Source organism: Microplitis demolitor, chromosome 6, assembly GCF_026212275.2.
Source record: "Microplitis demolitor isolate Queensland-Clemson2020A chromosome 6, iyMicDemo2.1a, whole genome shotgun sequence".
Classification (NCBI taxonomy): Eukaryota; Metazoa; Arthropoda; class Insecta; order Hymenoptera; family Braconidae; genus Microplitis; species Microplitis demolitor.
The window spans coordinates 5,709,517-5,727,144 of record NC_068550.1 but is presented as its reverse complement, the minus strand read 5'-3'; the positions used below and the strand labels follow the sequence as shown (position 1 = coordinate 5,727,144).

Below are 17,628 nucleotides of genomic sequence, written 5' to 3'. Positions count from 1 at the left end.
TAAAGAGCAAAGATGTGTAAACTTATATCTCGTACTTGTATTAGTAGAAAGTATAAATGTATAAGTATATATATTTGGTAAAGAATCTCTCAATTTCACACTTTCAAATGTCCTCTACATGTCTATAGTAATTCATTGCAAATATTAAAAATTCAGGGCGTAATTTCATTGTTATTTATTTATTTATTAGTTTTTACATCATAAAAAAATTATTCAAAATTAGACACTTGGCGGTTTTTAAAATCTATTTATTTTTATTGTACTAACAATTCTATTTATATATTTTTTTCTTTACAATATAAAAAAAAATTATATTCAATTTTATTGAACTAAAACAATTAATAATAATTATAAAAATAATAATAATAATAATAATAATAATAATAATAATAATAATAATAATAATAATAATAATAATAATAATAATATAAATCTTACGAGTAAATGGACGGCATTTTTAAATACATTTTCAATTTCTCGACTTAGAAAAAAACACAATAATAATAATATTAATAATAATTAATCAACCAAATTAATTAATTTATTTCACTATTCATATAATTATTTTTTCACGTATATATTTTAATTTATTATGTATAAAAATCAGTAGATCCAATTAACAGGTACCCATTGATGTTCAGTAGCCAATGCGTCCAATGCACCAACTACCTGACGAAATGTATTGTCAAAATCTTCATTAACGATTACCAAATCGATATATTTTTCATAAGCTCTTTGTAAGGCAGCTGATTCTTCTAATGTCGATCTTAAATCGTCTTCCTATTTTTAAATAACAATTCATATAATTATAAATACTTATTATTTATTAATCAATTTAATTAGTCACTGATCACTCAATTGATGGTAAATTCCATAAATGTTACAATGAATTAACAGTAATTTAATTTATTAAATTAAAAAAATAGATAAGTAAGCATGCGAAATACAAACCTCGTACAATGATGCAAGTGATTCTAAGGTCCTAGCACGTCGGGAACTGTATCGTATGGAGCTTTGACGATCAAACTACTCGTACATCAATCACATACATAAAAAAAATATATAAAACATACAGTAAATTATTAAAACTTGCATACAAACTAAAATTATTTTTAAACTTAATGACTACTCCCGAGAAAGTTTTTTTACATTTATTTTTTCAATAACTCCGGTTATAACTATCGTATCCACTCGTTTTTGGGCTAATTATTTTCCTTAAAATATTTACTACAAAAGTTTAACCATGAATTTTACAATATTTTCATTAGTGTTCGAGATATTCGAGCTCTAAAGAATTATAAAAAAATACAATTAATTTCATGCATTAATTAGACTAATTAAAAAATTACATATCTCAGGCTCTAATTATTGTACATACTTTTTTAAGCGCTCATATTTTTTGTCACAAAATTTACTGAAAAAAATATCTTAAACTTTTTTTCATACAACAAATAGTTTTTCATAAATTTGAGCTTGATCAAAATTTCCTAATAATTTTTTTGAATTTACCCGCCAGTAAATATTTTCTAGTACAAATCAACTCATTAGCATGAAAAAAAAAAAATTGACCTTCCTCTAAATTGATGATAAAGATAATAAAGACATGCAACTTCTACAATTAAGAAAATTAACTAATTGTATAAATAATTAAATTGCATACAGAATCAATATAATGAATAAATATATGAAAATGTATGAAAGTAAAAAAAACTACATACAGTTAAGTTACGACTGCTTGCACCAGTAGATCTCCCATGATCGTAAAGAGTTTTAAGTTGTTCCATTCCCGGTGCCGCAATAAAAATAACGTAGGGCATAAATTCAGTGCTGTTGTGTAAAGTTTTCAATGCACCTGGACTGCAATCCAGTACACACATTTTACCAGCGCGAATTAATTCACGTACTGAATCTAGTTTTGTTCCATAAAGATGATTTCCATATTCACCAAATTCAAGGTAGCGATGCTGCTTAATATCATTTTCCATCGACTCGCGATCTGTGAACCAGTAACTTTTTCCATTTTCTTCTAAAACTCTTGGAGGTCTTGAAGTGTCTGAATAATTTTACAAAAACAAATTTATTTAATTACTTATAAAAAAAATAATTAATAAATTAAAAAAAATAACTTACAGGGAACGATGGTACCAAATTTTTCAGGATCGCTATTAATTAAACGATTCTTCAAGGTCCTTCTGCCGACACCTCTTGGTCCGACGAGTGCCAAAGTCTTACGACGAAAAGGAGGCATTCGTGCGACCTCTTCATAGAGAAGTAGCTCGGCGCTATCGAATTCGCCGTTTGATTTTGACTCGTACATTTTGCGCTTCTTCTTACGCGATACTCGAGTCCCGCAGATGCCGATTTTATGGACAAAGTCTGCCTCGGGAGGAACAAAGGCTTTGCGACGCTCCTCGAGCTCTAGAGAAGGAATCAGACCCGGGGCGCCGAGACCTTCGCCTTCGACACGGCGGGCTTGCCACCAGTTAGGGTCCGCCTGGTCGACGATCTGTAGGATGTCCCCTCGGTTGAATGGTAACCCTATTTCTCGGCATGGCAGGAGAGTGTCTTCTGATGGGTCGTAGTCGAAAAGTGCTCGCATGTAACACTAAAAATTTATTTTTGTTAGGTCAAGATTTCAATACTTTTGGTTTTTTTGAATTCATTTTTTTACTATAACTCATTTCCGGTTGGTTTTACGGTAAAATTGTATCAGACCTTTATTGTAGCTCATCAAATTTCCTAACTGCTAAGCTACTTTTTTATACAAAAATTTTAATTTGTTCCTGAATTTCAGCAACTTAAAGATAAAAAATTTTTAAATTTCTTAAAAAATTACTCTAAGTTGGTTTTTTTAGAATAACTAATTTCCGGTTGATTTTAAGGTAAAATTGTATCAGACCTTTTTTGTAAATCATCAAATTTTCTAACTGCTAAGCTACTTTTTTATACAAAAATTTTGATTTGTTCCTCAATTTTAGCGGCAAAGATGAAATATTTAAAAATGATTTGAATTCGTTTTATTAGAATAACTCATTTCTGATTGGTTTTATACTAAAAATATATACAATTATTTTTGTAGAGCATAAAATTTTCTATCTCACATGCTGATTAAACAAAAAACTATTAAACTGTCTAATAGTTGTCGCTATTAAAAGTTACAGTTGAAGAAGAAAATACTTACAGTTGATTTAATAGGCTTATTATTATCACTGGAGATACCTGGAGCGACTTTCAATGATAAATTTTCTTTGGCTGCCTGTATCGCATGCTGAAGTTCATCAGCAGTGTGAACGGGTTTATTGTTGACTTCCATAATAACTTCTCCAGGTCTAAGGAGACCTTGACGTGAGACTGTGCTGCCTCCGAGAATCCGCGCAATTATTAAATTACCCCTATCGTCAACTTGGACCGTTAATCCCTGTACATAAACATACAGAATATTAAATACACATCTTTATATTCATGTTAAATTATTTATATAATTTTTTTTAAAACTACCAGAGGTTCTTTTGGTTGACGGCGCAGGCCAACGACCCGAACAGTTTCTGTTCTTTCGCTACTCGGCATCGTTGATTTATATGAAGATTCTGAAGATACTGATGACGATGGTATACTTAGAGATGCTACTGAAGCTGGTGGAGCTTTACGTACTTCTACGACTGCGTCATGCGTTTCCAAAAGTGCCTTTACGTGAGACTTTTTTAAAATTCGTGACAACTCACGTGCTTCGTAATTTAATGACGTTTCAAATACGTAAGATATTTCTTCAGCTACGTCACAAATTTCGGGGTAAATTGGTTCTATTGCTTTAGGAGGTTCTTCCAATCTTTCTTGTAACTAAAAAAAAAAAAAATACAAGAAATTAAAAAAAAAAGTTATAGTAATTTAAATTTAACTTGTAGCTCCAAATTTAAATTATGAGTAAAGTATTGAATTTATGTTAAAATTTATGGAGATATTTTTTGTAGAGAATTTAATTTCCTAAAAGAATGTATTCTTGATAATTTTTCGTAGCTTCAATATTTTAGTCGAAATTTTAGAAATTTAAAATGTAAATTCAAGGGAATTTTTTTGAAATTCATAGATCTGATGTTTGAAATTAAAATTATAGGTAAAGTATTCGTTTTACGTAAAAGTTTAAAGAAACCTTTATTGTAGAGAATTAAATTTCCTAAAAAAATATGAAATACTTTTTTTCCGTATCTTTGATACTTTAGTTAAAATTTTATAAAAACTCCAAAAAAGTAAAATAATTTTAATTATTATTTGCTCTAGTGACTTTTTAAGTGGGAGTAAAAGGTCAGTGATGTAAGTTGGTTAGTCATCATTTAAAAATGACAATACTGTAACGACTCACAAATAAAATACACAATATTGTTATCTTAATAAAAAAAAAAGTAATTTTCACTCCAAAAAAAAATCTATTTAAATAAGTAATAAAATACTCCAATCGTGGCACATATTCATTACCTATTTAAATGTTACTCTCAATAATAATACTAATAACAGTAATAATAACAATAGTTTCACACAATTTACAGAACTTTCATTTTTTCACAAAATATAAAAATTACACAAGACTAAAATTTAAAATATTTAAAAATAGTGACAGTAATTAAATAAAATAACTTGTAACAGACTTAAAATATATTTATGGACGGATAAACAACTTAAGATTACTGTCTTTTACGTAAAAATATAAACGAATGAGAGTATTACAGCAGCAGGCGTCACGGAGAGTCACAAAGCCACGAAGCCGCGCCTAAACCACCTCCTTTCCCTCTTTTATGCTTTAATGCTTTAATACTGTAGACTGTAGACCCTGTAGACTCTCATATGAACTGTAGGTATATACTATTGTCCATAGATTATATTATATATATAAATATATAAAAATGTATGTTGCATGCTGACTACGGTATCCCGTATTAAATCCCGCGGACAGTTAATGGTTTTGCTGAGTTTTCTTGGTGTTTGTAATAAAAAAACAGGTGGGGATATGAACATTCTCTACTTCTGGTATGCATTATATTATACGCTTCGTTATATGATTAAAAACCAGGGACGTCTTTACTATCAATTTTTTTTTAATTACAAAAAATTTAACACGATTAATTTATTTTTGTAAAACTCAATAATTTTTAAATCTGGAATTTTAAATTGTAACTAAATTACGATTTGAAGTTTACAGACAATTAACAATTTTCCGACTTTTTTTTTCAATTAATAAATTACAAAAAAAAATAATAATATGCACATGTAGAAAATTCAAAAAACTATAAGTGTAATTTTTTTTAATATTTTTTTTTTTATAATTTATCGTTTTGAAAAAATTTTAAAAATTATTTTACGACCGATAATTTCAGTATCATACTAAACTGTAACAGATACGATCAAAATTATGCGATATAATTTTGTAGAGAATTTAATTTTTAAAAAAAGTGTTTTATTATTTTTAGCACACATTTTATAGTTTAAAAAAATCAAGAAATTAACGTACGGTAAAAAAAAATTTATTAAAGTGAATTTCAAACTTTTTGCACCAAAACTTTTTAACTATTATTATTATTATTAAAAAAAAAAAAAAAAAATTTTACTCTGAAATTTACTAGAATTTTTTTTTTATTTAATGTCCTTGAACTAAAAAAATTGTTTTTAATTAAATTAATAAATTTAATAAAAATCTAGTGTCTTGGTCATGTGATCTCATACGTCATATTAAAGCGATGTTAATTGATAACATAGTGAGTAAAATGACTAACAGAGAGATAAATAGAAAAAGAAAAAGAGAAAAACAACAGAGAAAAAGAAGTCTTTCATTTAAAATGTAATTACACACGTGACATTGTTATTATTGCCTTTTAGATTGTCATCGAAATTTTTTCCTACCAAAAATTTATTAATTTTTTGCAGCACATTTTTTTCTGAATTATTCATTTATTAAATTTCAAGTGTTAATTAAAAAAAAGCAATGAATTCAACTAAAGAGTTCAATGCTTTAGGTCATTAGAATTACTGTCGAAAAAATTTGACCTAAAAAAATAAGTAAAGTTAATTTTTATAGATTGCAAAAGTAAATTATTAGAACACGTATCGGATGATTAGAAAATAAAAATTAAATTTGATGGAAAATTATCATAGTTCTGATAGTTTGTAAGTAATAAGTAATTTTAGACTTACCCTGACCAGTGAATTGACAACAGGACTGTCTAATAAACCCTTGAGGAATAATAAATCAGTATCGTCGGCGACTTTACCCAGGTCTTTAATATTTTCCCTGACGTGCATGAAGGCGGCTGGAACAATCATAACGTTATTCGCATTCTCAATAACTATAAAACCTCGATCTTCTCTGACTAAACGAGAGCCAGATGATATATAGTGGGGGTTGTGAATGCGCAAATGTCTATAGACTTGGGGGTGAATGCCGTAGGGGTTGAATCGCGGGCGTGGTAGCCACGTTTTCGATCAATAATTTCCTTCTACAGGTGTTATAGATTTTATTAAGAATTTTTTTTAGACTTCAAAAGTACTTATTAACTTTTTATCAATTAATTTTTTAAATTTTCTTTTAACCACCTGATTTATTTTTTTTATTTTTGAGTTTAAAGAAATATTCCGATAACCCAAAACTTGTTAAGGTTCTCAAGATCAATAAGCTCTGATATATTTTTAAAAAATTCCCTAGTAGATTCGAGTTACGATAAATTACTGAGGGTTAATGAAATTTGCGGTAATTTATGGTATTGGAAACAACTACAGTATCGTACTGTACAATGCCTCAGTTTGCGTAGTTGTATTAAATCCTAATAATTCACTTCGTCACCCAGAATCATGGAGTTTGAGAATTTTTTACAGTGTACGGTATTTTAACGATTAAAAAATCAGTGATACAATATCTTATACAGAAAAAAGAACTTCTTGACGCAAGAAATTTTTCTCGCCTCAAGAAAATGTTTTTCTCTCCATACACTGATGGGGATTCGACCTCCCAACCTTCAGTTTCACTAGTTTTTTATAACTCTGTTATGTATCAATTATCGTCAGTCACTCGTTAATTAGAATAAAAAAAAAAAAAAAAACAATTATGATGCAATTGTAAGACAAGTAACCGTTATCTAGAGCAGATCGAAATGTAAATAATATTATATTCAAATAAATTTCTCATGACCTGACCGATATTAAATTCATGAATATAGACAATAAAATTAATTAAATAATTACGTACAGTAAAAAAATTAATCAATTATATATAAATAAATTATTTTGAGATAAAATTAAAAAAAGTTACCATTTTCAGCTTGATGAACTTTTCCATTATTCACTTCGTCAATACTCGCTAGTAAATGACGATTATCATTTTTATTTTTTCTACCAATCACCATTTTTTTTTTATATTAATTAATAATCAGTAGTATTTAAATTTAATTACACCACATTATTAATTTGACTTTTTTGTCATGAAAAATATATACACGTGTTGGGAAGAAAATTCTTTATATATATATAACGTTTGACGAACGAAAGTCGAGTCTGCACCTACAGTATGTAATTTACGTATCATGCTAAAGCGTAAAAGTTGTAAGTGGGGATTGGGACTTAAGGGGACTTAAGTCCCAAGACAGAGTTTATGTTCCCTGAATTTTTAAATTGAAACGGCCACAAAAAATGTCAAATTCTTTTTTAGAAAATTTGTTTTTCTCTAAATGAACAGCAAAAAATTTTACTAATAAAAAAATTTAGAACTTAAAAGTATTTACAACTCATAAAACTTATCAAAAAAAGAATTTGAATGATCAATTAATTATATTATTATAATTCAAAAATTTTAAGTTTTTTATTAAAAATTTACTTGAATATTAAAAAAAATTTTTTTACTTTTATTTATTAAAAATTAACAGAAAAATTTAACGAACGAAACGATTAAAAAGAATTAAAGATTAATTGACTATAATTCAATAATTAAATTTTTTTCAAATTTACTTAATAGCGGGTAAGAAAACATTCAAATGATCGAATAATTAATTCGAGTTTTTGATAAAAAATTTACTTGATTTGATTAAAAAAATTTTTATTACTTTTACTAATTAAAAATTGACTTAAAAAAATTTTACAAACGTAAAGATAAAAAAAATACACGTTCTTAGAAGTTAACCACATGAGTATCAGTTAAAAACTACTTTCCTTCTGACTTACAATTGCCAGAGTGTGAATTTCAGTAAAGAGGGAGAATAATAATAACAATAAAAAAAAAATATGCGAAAGAGTAATGAACTAAATTTATAAAAAGAAAAAAAAAATGACAAATTTAAAAATTTTACCTGTCGATGATTTAAAATCAGCTGGCCGTTGAATTAATTTATCACCAAAATATCCACAAGTGGGTTTATTAATCAAAGACTTCATTTTATGATTAACTTTGAACTTGTCGCAAGTAAGTTTGAGTGTACTGTTGCAACTTGTAAAACATTGTGACTATTACACTAATACTACACTTTTTTTAGCTTCATTGTGTACGCGATCGATCAAACTCTTATTTACGTGGCTTAATAGTCACGAATATGTTACAAAATAACTTAAGATATTATTTTTAAAATTTTATTTTTTTAAAACTGGGGTTTGATGTTTCGGCTATCGGAAGTTGCGGTGTTTTAATAATTATTACTTTGGCAAACGATCAAAACGTTTTAAATTTACTATTCATAGATTAGGTGTGTATGTATATACATATATATGTATAAATATATGGAGGTTAATATGTGTAGGTCGTGTTCTGGACGATCGAATCCAAAACAATTTAGTTTATAGTCTGTAGACATTATTGACTTGTTCTATTTTTTTAAACTCTAAATAGATATGAATTATGATTTTTTTTTTAACATTTTGGATTAATATTTTTAGAAAAAAATATTGTATAAATTTATTAAAGTTTAAAAAAAATTAGTTTCAAAAAAATTAAATATGTGGAACTTCTAAACTTGAGACAGATTACAATTTTAAGAAAAACTTTTTGAAAACTTTGGTAATTTTGATAGTAAAAAAAAAGTTTATCTACAAGTTTATATGAGCGAAATTTGAGTCAAAAAATAACTTTTTTAAAACGTAATTTTAGTACATTTTACCCTTGTTCCGAAAAAAGTTCCCATTGGAAACCAATAGCCTGAAGAATAAAAACATCATTTGCTTATATAAAAATATATAAATTTTAAAGAATTATAATTCACTACTTCATCAAAATTTTGTAATTCTCTAATTCTATTAAACAAAATCTCTGGTGGATCCGAATTACGGTAATTTACTCCATTTTACCGTAATTAATCTAAATTAGCTACATCCACGGAAAATTTACCGCAATTTGCGGTAATTTCCGGTATTTGTACCATAGGCACCGTATGCTGGTTTTTTATGTTTACAGTTTTTATAGTGCAATACTTAACTTTACGATAAAATACTTTAGACTTGCCACAATTTAACTGTAAATCACCGTTCTGTTATTTCAAATTTACGGTACAAATGCCGATTTTGCCATAAAATACCGTAGGTTTACCATACTGTACCTCAGAATACCGTTGAATATAGTAATTTTTCTGAATACCGTAAATTACGATAATTTATCGTAATTTGGATCCACCAGGGATTTCAAAACTGATGACGGAGCTTTCATGTTACTCGAAAATAATTTCAAATAATTTAAAATTAGCAACCAAATTAAAAAAAAAAATTTCTTCAAAAAAGTACATAATAATTAAAAAAAAAAAGTAAAAATCACGAATTAACTAAAAAAATTTATTTCAAAACAAAATATTATCAGGCATTTTAACAAAATACGCAATCTTATCCTCAGCAACCCTATAATTATGAATCCATCTTGAACCCTTTCTTAAACTCCCGTCAATTCCATCCCTCCAGACTCCCGAGGGCAGATAAACTTCTCTCTGCCTGCTCCCAGAGTACAAAATTGGTGCGACAATTAGCTCCTCTCCTACAGAAAACTCATCAACGACAACATGGCAGGCGGTATCCATTGGGTCCAACATCCACAGCGGCCTTATGATCGGCAATCCCGAGCTGAGCGTTTCATTGGCATACTTCTTCAACAAAGGCGTCACTGTTTTTTGCCTCAAAGTAGTCAGTGACTTGGCCATCTCCAGAACATTCTCGTCTTCATATTTGCTCGGCAAATGCGTGAATCTAATAACCGGTAAGAATGTTGATAGCTGCAGCCATCTTACATACAGTTCTTTGTCCGGCAAATTAACTTCATTATCATTGTTAGGATTATTATCAGACATAGGAAGCGCAACGTCTCCCCCAACAGCTCCGGGCATAATGAAAGGGAACCCGATCATTCCGTAACTCAGAATTGTCGGAATTACCGTTTTTATGGCCTTCCAAGATGAAGGGAATGGGGGTAAGCTCACAAAGACAGGGGCTTTTGGCCGCAAAATGGCACCCGAGACACCCAAAACAGGAACGGAACCGACTATCGCTTTAGTAAAGAGAGTTTTGTAGTGATCAGGATTTCTCAGAGGCTGTTCACATTTGTAGTAATGCGGCATGTCATGGGCCGTTCCCAGATCAAGATAAAATGACTGGATGTGATATTTGTTCTTGAGATCCTCCAGCTTCTTTAGTAACCAAGGCAGCGTTTTGTTGTTGGTGATGTCCAGGACACCGGCACTGTTGCTTTTGTGATAGCGAGTCAATGCGGGAATCCGTGGATCGCTTCCTCTTTCGGATATCAACAAGCGATTCGCTATTGCGTCTTTGAAATTAACTGATTCCGTGGATATGAACGGCTGAATTGTGAAGACAACTTGGAACCCGCGACGGCGAATTATGTTGATGGTCTCTTCCATTGAAGGAAACCGATTTTCGTCGAGAACAAAGTCACCTGGACTAGATTGCCACTCTTCGCTAAGCAATACGTGCCCTTGACGAAGGAACCCCAGAGCAATTACGTCTTCGGTGTAGTTGTAGATCGCAGCTTCATTGGTCGGAGAAATTTGCCAAATTGGTTCTGAGAGAAGGACGTCAACTGCTTGAAGTTCATCGGGTTTGAGGCCGTCCCAGAGTGACTTTTCGGCAATCAATGAATGGAGATATGTGATGTTGTCTGCTGTGCAAATTGAATATTTAAGTTGGGGCAGAGGGGTCAGGTGGTTTATGTAAGCAAACTCGTCGTGTTTTGCCTGAAGACAGAAATCTTTGGTCTTGTTGGCGTTTATTGAAATGTAGAGAGGCGATTCGGGGTCTATGATTATGGTGGCACCTTTTGAGTTTAGGAAGTATCGTTTGAGGACGTTCCCGAAGGGGTGACGGCGGATGTCCCCGGTTATGAAAGCCGATAGGTCAAGTTTCCCGGAGTCTAAGGGGTAGGCCATGTTTTGAATTTGACCGCCACCGTACCAATGTCCGCGGCGCAGGGACCAGTCGAAACAGTCTGTGGGGTTGAACTGTGAGTTTAGACTCTGCCAGGTCAGGTGGTAGCAGTGCATTGACTCCCGTTGACTGTGTGACAAGTAGAGTCGGGAATAATGTAGATATTCTAAACAAATAGAATTTGCTTTTTGGTGGTTCGGGAGACAGGGATACACGCCAGTGTTTTCAGGGATTCCAATCCCTAATTTTGCTGACACTACTTCGGTACCCGTGTTACTGTACACATGAAGCGAGCGGTCGTTTTTGTTCAGCCTGTGGAAAAAAAGTTTTATGTTGCACACTTGGATTAAGGAGTCAATTTCCTCTAGTTTGAATACCCACATCAATATATTTAGAATTTTTTAAAAATATTAATATTTAATTAATTAGTTAATCACATGCTGACCATCTTACCCAAATATATCGTTGTGGGTACTCATTTTACGCGGAATTTTATCCATAATTCAGAAATCACATTCATTTTGTTTTTTTTTTTTTTAAATTTTAGTGTCCAAATTTACTAAAAAATCAAAAAATTACCTGAACTTTTGAAAGTAAGCGCGTTGTAGGACATTTTGCGTGTAATAAATATGTGCAAAACCCACCAAAAATATCACACACAAAAACAGAAATCCCACAAAAGCTCGTAGTCTGCAAAAAAAAAAGAAGTGTCTTTACAATCCGATAAAAAAATGATTATCAATAAATAAAATATTATAATCAACCTGTAATCATCATTCTGACGTTTTTTGCTACTGCGCAGTGCCTGAGGTATCGATAATTGCAATTTTTCTTTCAGTAAACTGCTAATACTGTTCACACTCGTTATCGTTGAATTCGGACTTTGTATATCCGCGAGATCGTTTCCGGAGTCATGTTTTTGGTTCATCACCACTATTTTACTTTTTCTTCTCGGCGGCGCTTGCAACGGGACTCTGAAATTCGAAATAAAAACATTTTTAAAATTTTCTAAAAATAAGCACATAATTTACAAAAAAACATTTTAGCCGGGAAAATATTTTTTACAAAAATAAAATTTAAATTCCATCACCTCTGCAAAGAAACCGCACTACCGACGTCATATCGCGGTAACATGTTGTATTAACAATATATTGTAATAAATATAATCTATTAGCTAATTCTACTTAGACACACTAACAAATAACTAACTAGTTATCAAGTTTAACTTGAACTAAATCTATATAACAAAAATGATGTCCTTGTATAGTTTTAAATAAAATAAGTAAATATTAAATGTAAAAAACAAAAATTAATATAAAAATGACCTGATAACCCTGAAGTGATATACTGAGTATACTTAAGATATCAAGTATTTCTGATCGAAGCGAGTAAAGCAACTCATTATAATATACATTATAATAAATTAGTATTACCGCCGCATCACTGAACACAACACGTTTCAGTAAATGTAAATATAAAATAATGTTAACATTAACGTACCTTAACCATTTGGAAATATTTTAAGAACTGATGTTTTTAAAATATTTATATATATGCCTTCGGTGGTTTCATTTGGTACGAGAGCCTTCAGACTGTGTAGTGATAATTACGCGAGTTTTAAAACTGAGTTGTGTAAATATTTATATTGTTGATCTCGGTGATATTTAGATAGTGACACATGTAAGTATAATTAAATGTTGTTTAACTATATCAACAATTTATCTAATTAATTGTTTTTTTTATAGGTGCTTTGCTAAATAATTTTTAAATTTATTGGGGGCAATTAAATTATTAATGGAGTAGATTAATATATATATTTGTTTTTTTTTTATTTTTAAGTTTATTGAACTGAGATTTTTTTTTTTTAATTAATTAGAATTGTGATAAGAAATTTTTGATGATTAATTTGTTAAGGAGAAATGAAAAATAATATTCAAAATTTTTCATAGATTATTAACGTGTGTTAAAAATGTATACAAGTGTAAAAAAATGAATGATTGATTGATTATAATTTAATTTTTTTCGAATTAATTTAATGGCGGGATTAAAAAATTTTTAAATAATTAATAAATTTTATAATTAAAAGAAAAAAGTATTTATTAAGGAAATTTAAAGTTTTTTTATTAAAAATTTACTTGACTTAATTTTTAAAAATTTTATTACTTTTATTTACTAAAACTTGATGATTTATTGTAATTCAATAATTAAATTTTTTTAAAATTAATTTTAATAGCGGATTAAAACAAATTAGAATGCTAGATGTTAAAATATATGAAAAAAATGAATATTTGAAAATTATTTAGTTTGAGTAATTCATAATTTATGTAATTTGAAATTCAATGGCTTAAAAATTTGTTTTTTGTAACTTATAAACTCGTGAAGAATTTTTAATTAAAATGAAAATTAAAGACTGAAAAAAATATGAAAGATTTTTTAATGATAAACAAATAAAATCCTGAAATAAAAATGTTTTTTATTGTCTTATTAATGAATAAACATACTTAGATAAATCATCATGAGGTTCATCATCTGTTTCAGATCCTAAGCTACCGTTTGGTGTGGAGCCGCTATTGCTAAATGTAACACTACTCTCGCTATCACTCAGTCTGTATTTAGTTGTCATTTTTTGAATAAATAAATAAATAAACTAATTAATTAATTAATTAACTGATTTAATAAATCATAACTTTGTATATTTAGTAAAATGTTTAATAAATTAGAATATAAAATTTAATGTGTCAGTTTTTATTTTTAAAAATATTATCTAAACTATCATGTATCATGTGTACTTAATACTTTACATGCGTGATGTTAAAGACAACTATCAACTTAAACTACGGATGAGGATGATGAGAAAAAGAGACAACATTATTGAATAATGTCAGTGTAACGAGTGGGAGCTAATGAATTACGTCTTGTTACTATCATTTCCTTTTATTATATTCTTTATATATATATATATATATATATATATATATATATATACTTTTTTTTATATATTTACTACAAAGGATTATTATTATAAATAATTGATATTTATTATTATTATTAATAACAATAAAAATATTTTAGATGTAAAGTAAAGAAATTTATAAATCTTTAAAGTTTTAAAAAATTAGTAATTAAAATAAAATTAATTATGTGATTATTTTTAATAACTTTTAAAAATACTTTGATAAATAATTATTATTTATTAGAATAATTAGAAAGGCCCAAGGTCTTGTTAAGTTTAACAAATAAACGATCTGGAAATTTGAATCTTCCCGCCATCTATTGAAAAGTTATTGAACTTAAAAAAATTAATAATTTATTTATTAAATCGTATATTAATAAATTTATTTATGAAAAGTCGGTTCTTTAATCAAAAATTTTATTAGTTTGTAAATATATAAAATTTATATGTGAATGTCGCTGACAGTAGTCAGTTTTTTGAATTTGTGAATAAATAAATAAAATGTAAGTGGAGTTAAACTTCAAAAATGTGTACTTGAATATTTGAAAAATCAGTGCGCACATTTTTTTATATTTTATTATTTTTATTTATTTAAAATTTATTTTATAATTTGTCTCATGTCTGCTAGCAATCTTAATTTTTATAATGCCGAGTTTTAAATATGGCGGGAGTTTGAAACTTGGCTTTACAAAGTAAATTTTCATGGAAATCGATCTTTAGTCTGAGCCCATCATCAGTCGTTCGCTTTATGGCTTGATCGTCAGCAAAATTTCTTTCTCACAATGGCGGATCAGGTATGCGTTCATCTTTTTACTTATTCTCACATTTATATTAAATAATATATTATTTTTCATGAATTTAATTCACAAAATAACTTCAAATAACTTAATTATTATTTTTAATTATAAAAACAATTATTTGTGTTTTTTAAAGTCGCGATTAATTTAAATATTAATTTTTAAGTGACGCTACACGTGACACGCCGCGTGTTCGAATATTTTAATTCTCTATTTTCTTGAATATTTATTTAATTTATCTATAAATTAACTATGTAATTGTTTATTTATTTATATTTTATAATTACAGACGGAGCGTGCTTTTCAAAAGCAGCAAGCCATTTCATTGGTTGGTAAAAAATCATTGAAACAAAAATCCCGTAAATCTGTTGTACGTTACACACGTAATGTCGGACTAGGATTTAAAACACCACGAGAGGTTAGTTTTTGAATTTTTTTTTTTTTTTTTTTTTTTTTTTTCATATATTTTTCTACATGAGTGTAATGTAATAGATTTCAGACACATTTAAAATTATAAATAAATAAAGTAAATAATTAATAAAACGAAATTATCAAAGAATGCGCATTTAAAAAATTTTGAAATTAATAAGTGCATTTTTTTATAAATATTCTTTTAACTATTAACTCTATTTATTTATAATTTTAAATTTTATGTGTGCTATATTCAAACTTGTTTTTCTGTGATCCCTGATTTAAAAAAATGGAATGATTCAAAACAGTTTGAATAGACTAATATATAGATATACACTTAACATGGAGCAAATCATTTTTCTTAATCAGGGATAATGAGATTAGCGGACGTCTAACAATTTTTTGATTTTTTTTAAAAAACCATAAATTAAAAAAAAAATTTCAGATAATTGCACCTGTAGTTCTTTTATTTTTTTACATGTGTATATTTCTAGTTTTTTTTTTTTTTAATTGTTGAAAAAAATCCAAAAATTGTTATTTGCCTGCTAACACATCATGTTTTTTTTTTTTTTTAAAGAATCATAAATTTTAAATATTTTTATTTGAAAAATCAAAAATATTTTTCATTTTTTTAAATTACGTGTTTGAAAAGTAACAGAATATTAATAATTTTTCTAGGCAAGTGAAGGGACATATATTGACAAAAAGTGTCCTTTCACAGGCAATGTATCAATTCGTGGAAGGATACTAACTGGCGTAGTCCAGAAAATGAAAATGCAACGTACAATTGTCGTAAGACGTGATTTTCTGCACTATGTACGTAAATACAGCCGTTTTGAAAAACGTCATCGTAACATGAGTGTACATCTTAGTCCATGCTTCAGGTACTTCTTTATTAAATTGTTATAAAAATTATTATTAATTTTCACAGCTGATTATTTATTAATTTTATTGACCTAGATCATGATATAATTGGTTATTTGTCTTCAAACAAAATAAATTTTATTTGAAGACAAATAATTATTATCCCAACAATTATTTTAAAAATTTCTATAAATTATTCTTAAAATGATGATAAATGACGACGGTCTTCTGAAAAATTTATATGAAGTTACAATCGTCTACTGACTTTTTTTTTAATTCAAAATTAATTTATTTCATTATTTATTTATTTATTAAATTATTAATTACTTGACTAATGATTTATAATTATTATTACAGAGACGTTGAAATTGGAGACGTTGTAACCATTGGTGAATGTCGTCCATTAAGTAAAACCGTACGTTTCAATGTTTTAAAAGTATCAAAAAGTACGAGCTCCAAAAAAAGTTTCAAAAAGTTCTAAAAATATACAGGTAAATTTTACTAATCATCACTAATTACTAACAAATGAAATACTTATTAAGTAATTTAATTAATTTATCAACATGATGAGCTTGACGACGGTCTTCTGAAAAAAAATAAATTGAACGACAATTAATCGTCTACTGATTAAATAAATTAATTGAGTTATTTTCTTTCATTAATTTTCGTAAAGCATATATAAATATATATGTATTTTTATCTGTTACAGAACATGTTCGATGGCAAGGACTAAAGTGATTACTTCATCTCACTAATAATTTATAAAAAAAGTTATAATAAAAATAAAAAAAAATTAAATTGATTATTTCATTTTATATCTTTTTTATCAAAAACAATTTTCAAAATTATATATTTCCTGATTTATCAGTACTGAAAACTGCTACTGACCTTACGATTACGAGACTGAATGTAAGTACGGACGTTATAAATTTATTATAGAAAAAACAAATTTTTTTTGGCATCCATCAAATTTTACTCCAACTTTTCTACTGATCAAAATATTTTTATACTCAAAATTAATCTAAAACTTTTTCAAACCTGGAGATTCGCTTTTTCTTGAGAAAAAAAAATTTTAGGCAAAGTATTGATTTAAATTTTTCCACAGAAATTTAAACTATACTAATAGATAATAAAAAATGTTCGGGCAAAAAAATTCAAAAATTCGTGACTGCAAATTAAAATTTAAAAAATTTTGAAAGTAAAAAAAGTATTTAGTTTAAA

At 27.9% G+C, this 17,628-nt stretch overlaps 3 protein-coding genes across 6 annotated transcripts; 1 reads left to right on the top strand and 2 right to left on the bottom strand.

Annotated features, from left to right (window-relative positions):
- Positions 1-439: 439 nt before the first annotated feature.
- LOC103577622 (MAGUK p55 subfamily member 2) lies at positions 440-8,750 on the bottom strand. 2 transcript variants are annotated; one of them, XM_008558358.3, is made up of 8 exons: positions 8,322-8,750; positions 6,181-6,296; positions 3,499-3,837; positions 3,182-3,418; positions 2,131-2,605; positions 1,719-2,053; positions 952-1,026; positions 440-780 (listed from the first exon to the last, which is right to left on the bottom strand). In XM_008558358.3, the coding sequence occupies exons 1-8, from the start codon at positions 8,404-8,406 to the stop codon at positions 604-606; spliced, it is 1,839 nt and encodes a 612-aa protein (XP_008556580.1). In that variant the 5' UTR covers positions 8,407-8,750; the 3' UTR covers positions 440-603. The 2 variants fall into 2 exon arrangements, with proteins under 2 accessions (XP_008556580.1, XP_008556579.1); XM_008558357.3 differs by lacking the exon at positions 8,322-8,750 and adding an exon at positions 7,292-7,622.
- Positions 8,751-9,772: 1,022 nt separating this feature from the next.
- On the bottom strand, positions 9,773-14,228 carry LOC103577621 (myogenesis-regulating glycosidase). Of its 3 annotated transcripts, none has more exons than XM_008558353.3 (4): positions 13,884-14,228; positions 12,147-12,356; positions 11,962-12,072; positions 9,773-11,694 (listed from the first exon to the last, which is right to left on the bottom strand). In XM_008558353.3, exons 1-4 carry the CDS (start codon positions 14,003-14,005, stop codon positions 9,792-9,794), a joined length of 2,346 nt encoding a protein of 781 aa, XP_008556575.1. In that variant the 5' UTR covers positions 14,006-14,228; the 3' UTR covers positions 9,773-9,791. The 3 variants fall into 3 exon arrangements, with proteins under 3 accessions (XP_008556575.1, XP_008556577.1, XP_008556576.1); XM_008558355.3 differs by lacking the exon at positions 13,884-14,228 and adding an exon at positions 12,883-12,989; XM_008558354.2 differs by lacking the exon at positions 13,884-14,228 and adding an exon at positions 12,473-12,850.
- Positions 14,229-15,041: 813 nt separating this feature from the next.
- LOC103577620 (40S ribosomal protein S11) lies at positions 15,042-17,209 on the top strand. Its single transcript, XM_008558352.2, has 5 exons — positions 15,042-15,129; positions 15,422-15,550; positions 16,222-16,427; positions 16,765-16,898; positions 17,117-17,209. The coding sequence occupies exons 1-4, from the start codon at positions 15,118-15,120 to the stop codon at positions 16,886-16,888; spliced, it is 471 nt and encodes a 156-aa protein (XP_008556574.1). The 5' UTR covers positions 15,042-15,117; the 3' UTR covers positions 16,889-16,898; positions 17,117-17,209.
- Positions 17,210-17,628: the final 419 nt, after the last annotated feature.

Bases quoted from the DNA above. Each gene is read 5' to 3' on its own strand.
- LOC103577622 (XM_008558357.3), bottom strand. From the start codon at position 7,385: ATGGTGATTGGTAGAAAAAATAAAAATGATAATCGTCATTTACTAGCG. The intron at 3,419-3,498 runs GTAGTTTTAAAA...GTTTATGTACAG, and splicing joins GTCAACCAAAAGAACCTCTG to GGATTAACGGTCCAAGTTGA. The intron at 1,027-1,718 runs GTATGTAGTTTT...ATGTACGAGTAG, and splicing joins CAAGCAGTCGTAACTTAACT to TTTGATCGTCAAAGCTCCAT.
- LOC103577621 (XM_008558353.3), bottom strand. From the start codon at position 14,005: ATGACAACTAAATACAGACTGAGTGATAGCGAGAGTAGTGTTACATTT. The intron at 12,073-12,146 runs GTTGATTATAAT...TTTTTTTTGCAG, and splicing joins CGTCAGAATGATGATTACAG to ACTACGAGCTTTTGTGGGAT. The intron at 11,695-11,961 runs GTAATTTTTTGA...TTTTTTCCACAG, and splicing joins GCTTACTTTCAAAAGTTCAG to GCTGAACAAAAACGACCGCT.
- LOC103577620 (XM_008558352.2), top strand. The intron at 15,551-16,221 runs GTTAGTTTTTGA...TAATTTTTCTAG, and splicing joins GATTTAAAACACCACGAGAG to GCAAGTGAAGGGACATATAT. The intron at 16,428-16,764 runs GTACTTCTTTAT...TTATTATTACAG, and splicing joins CATCTTAGTCCATGCTTCAG to AGACGTTGAAATTGGAGACG.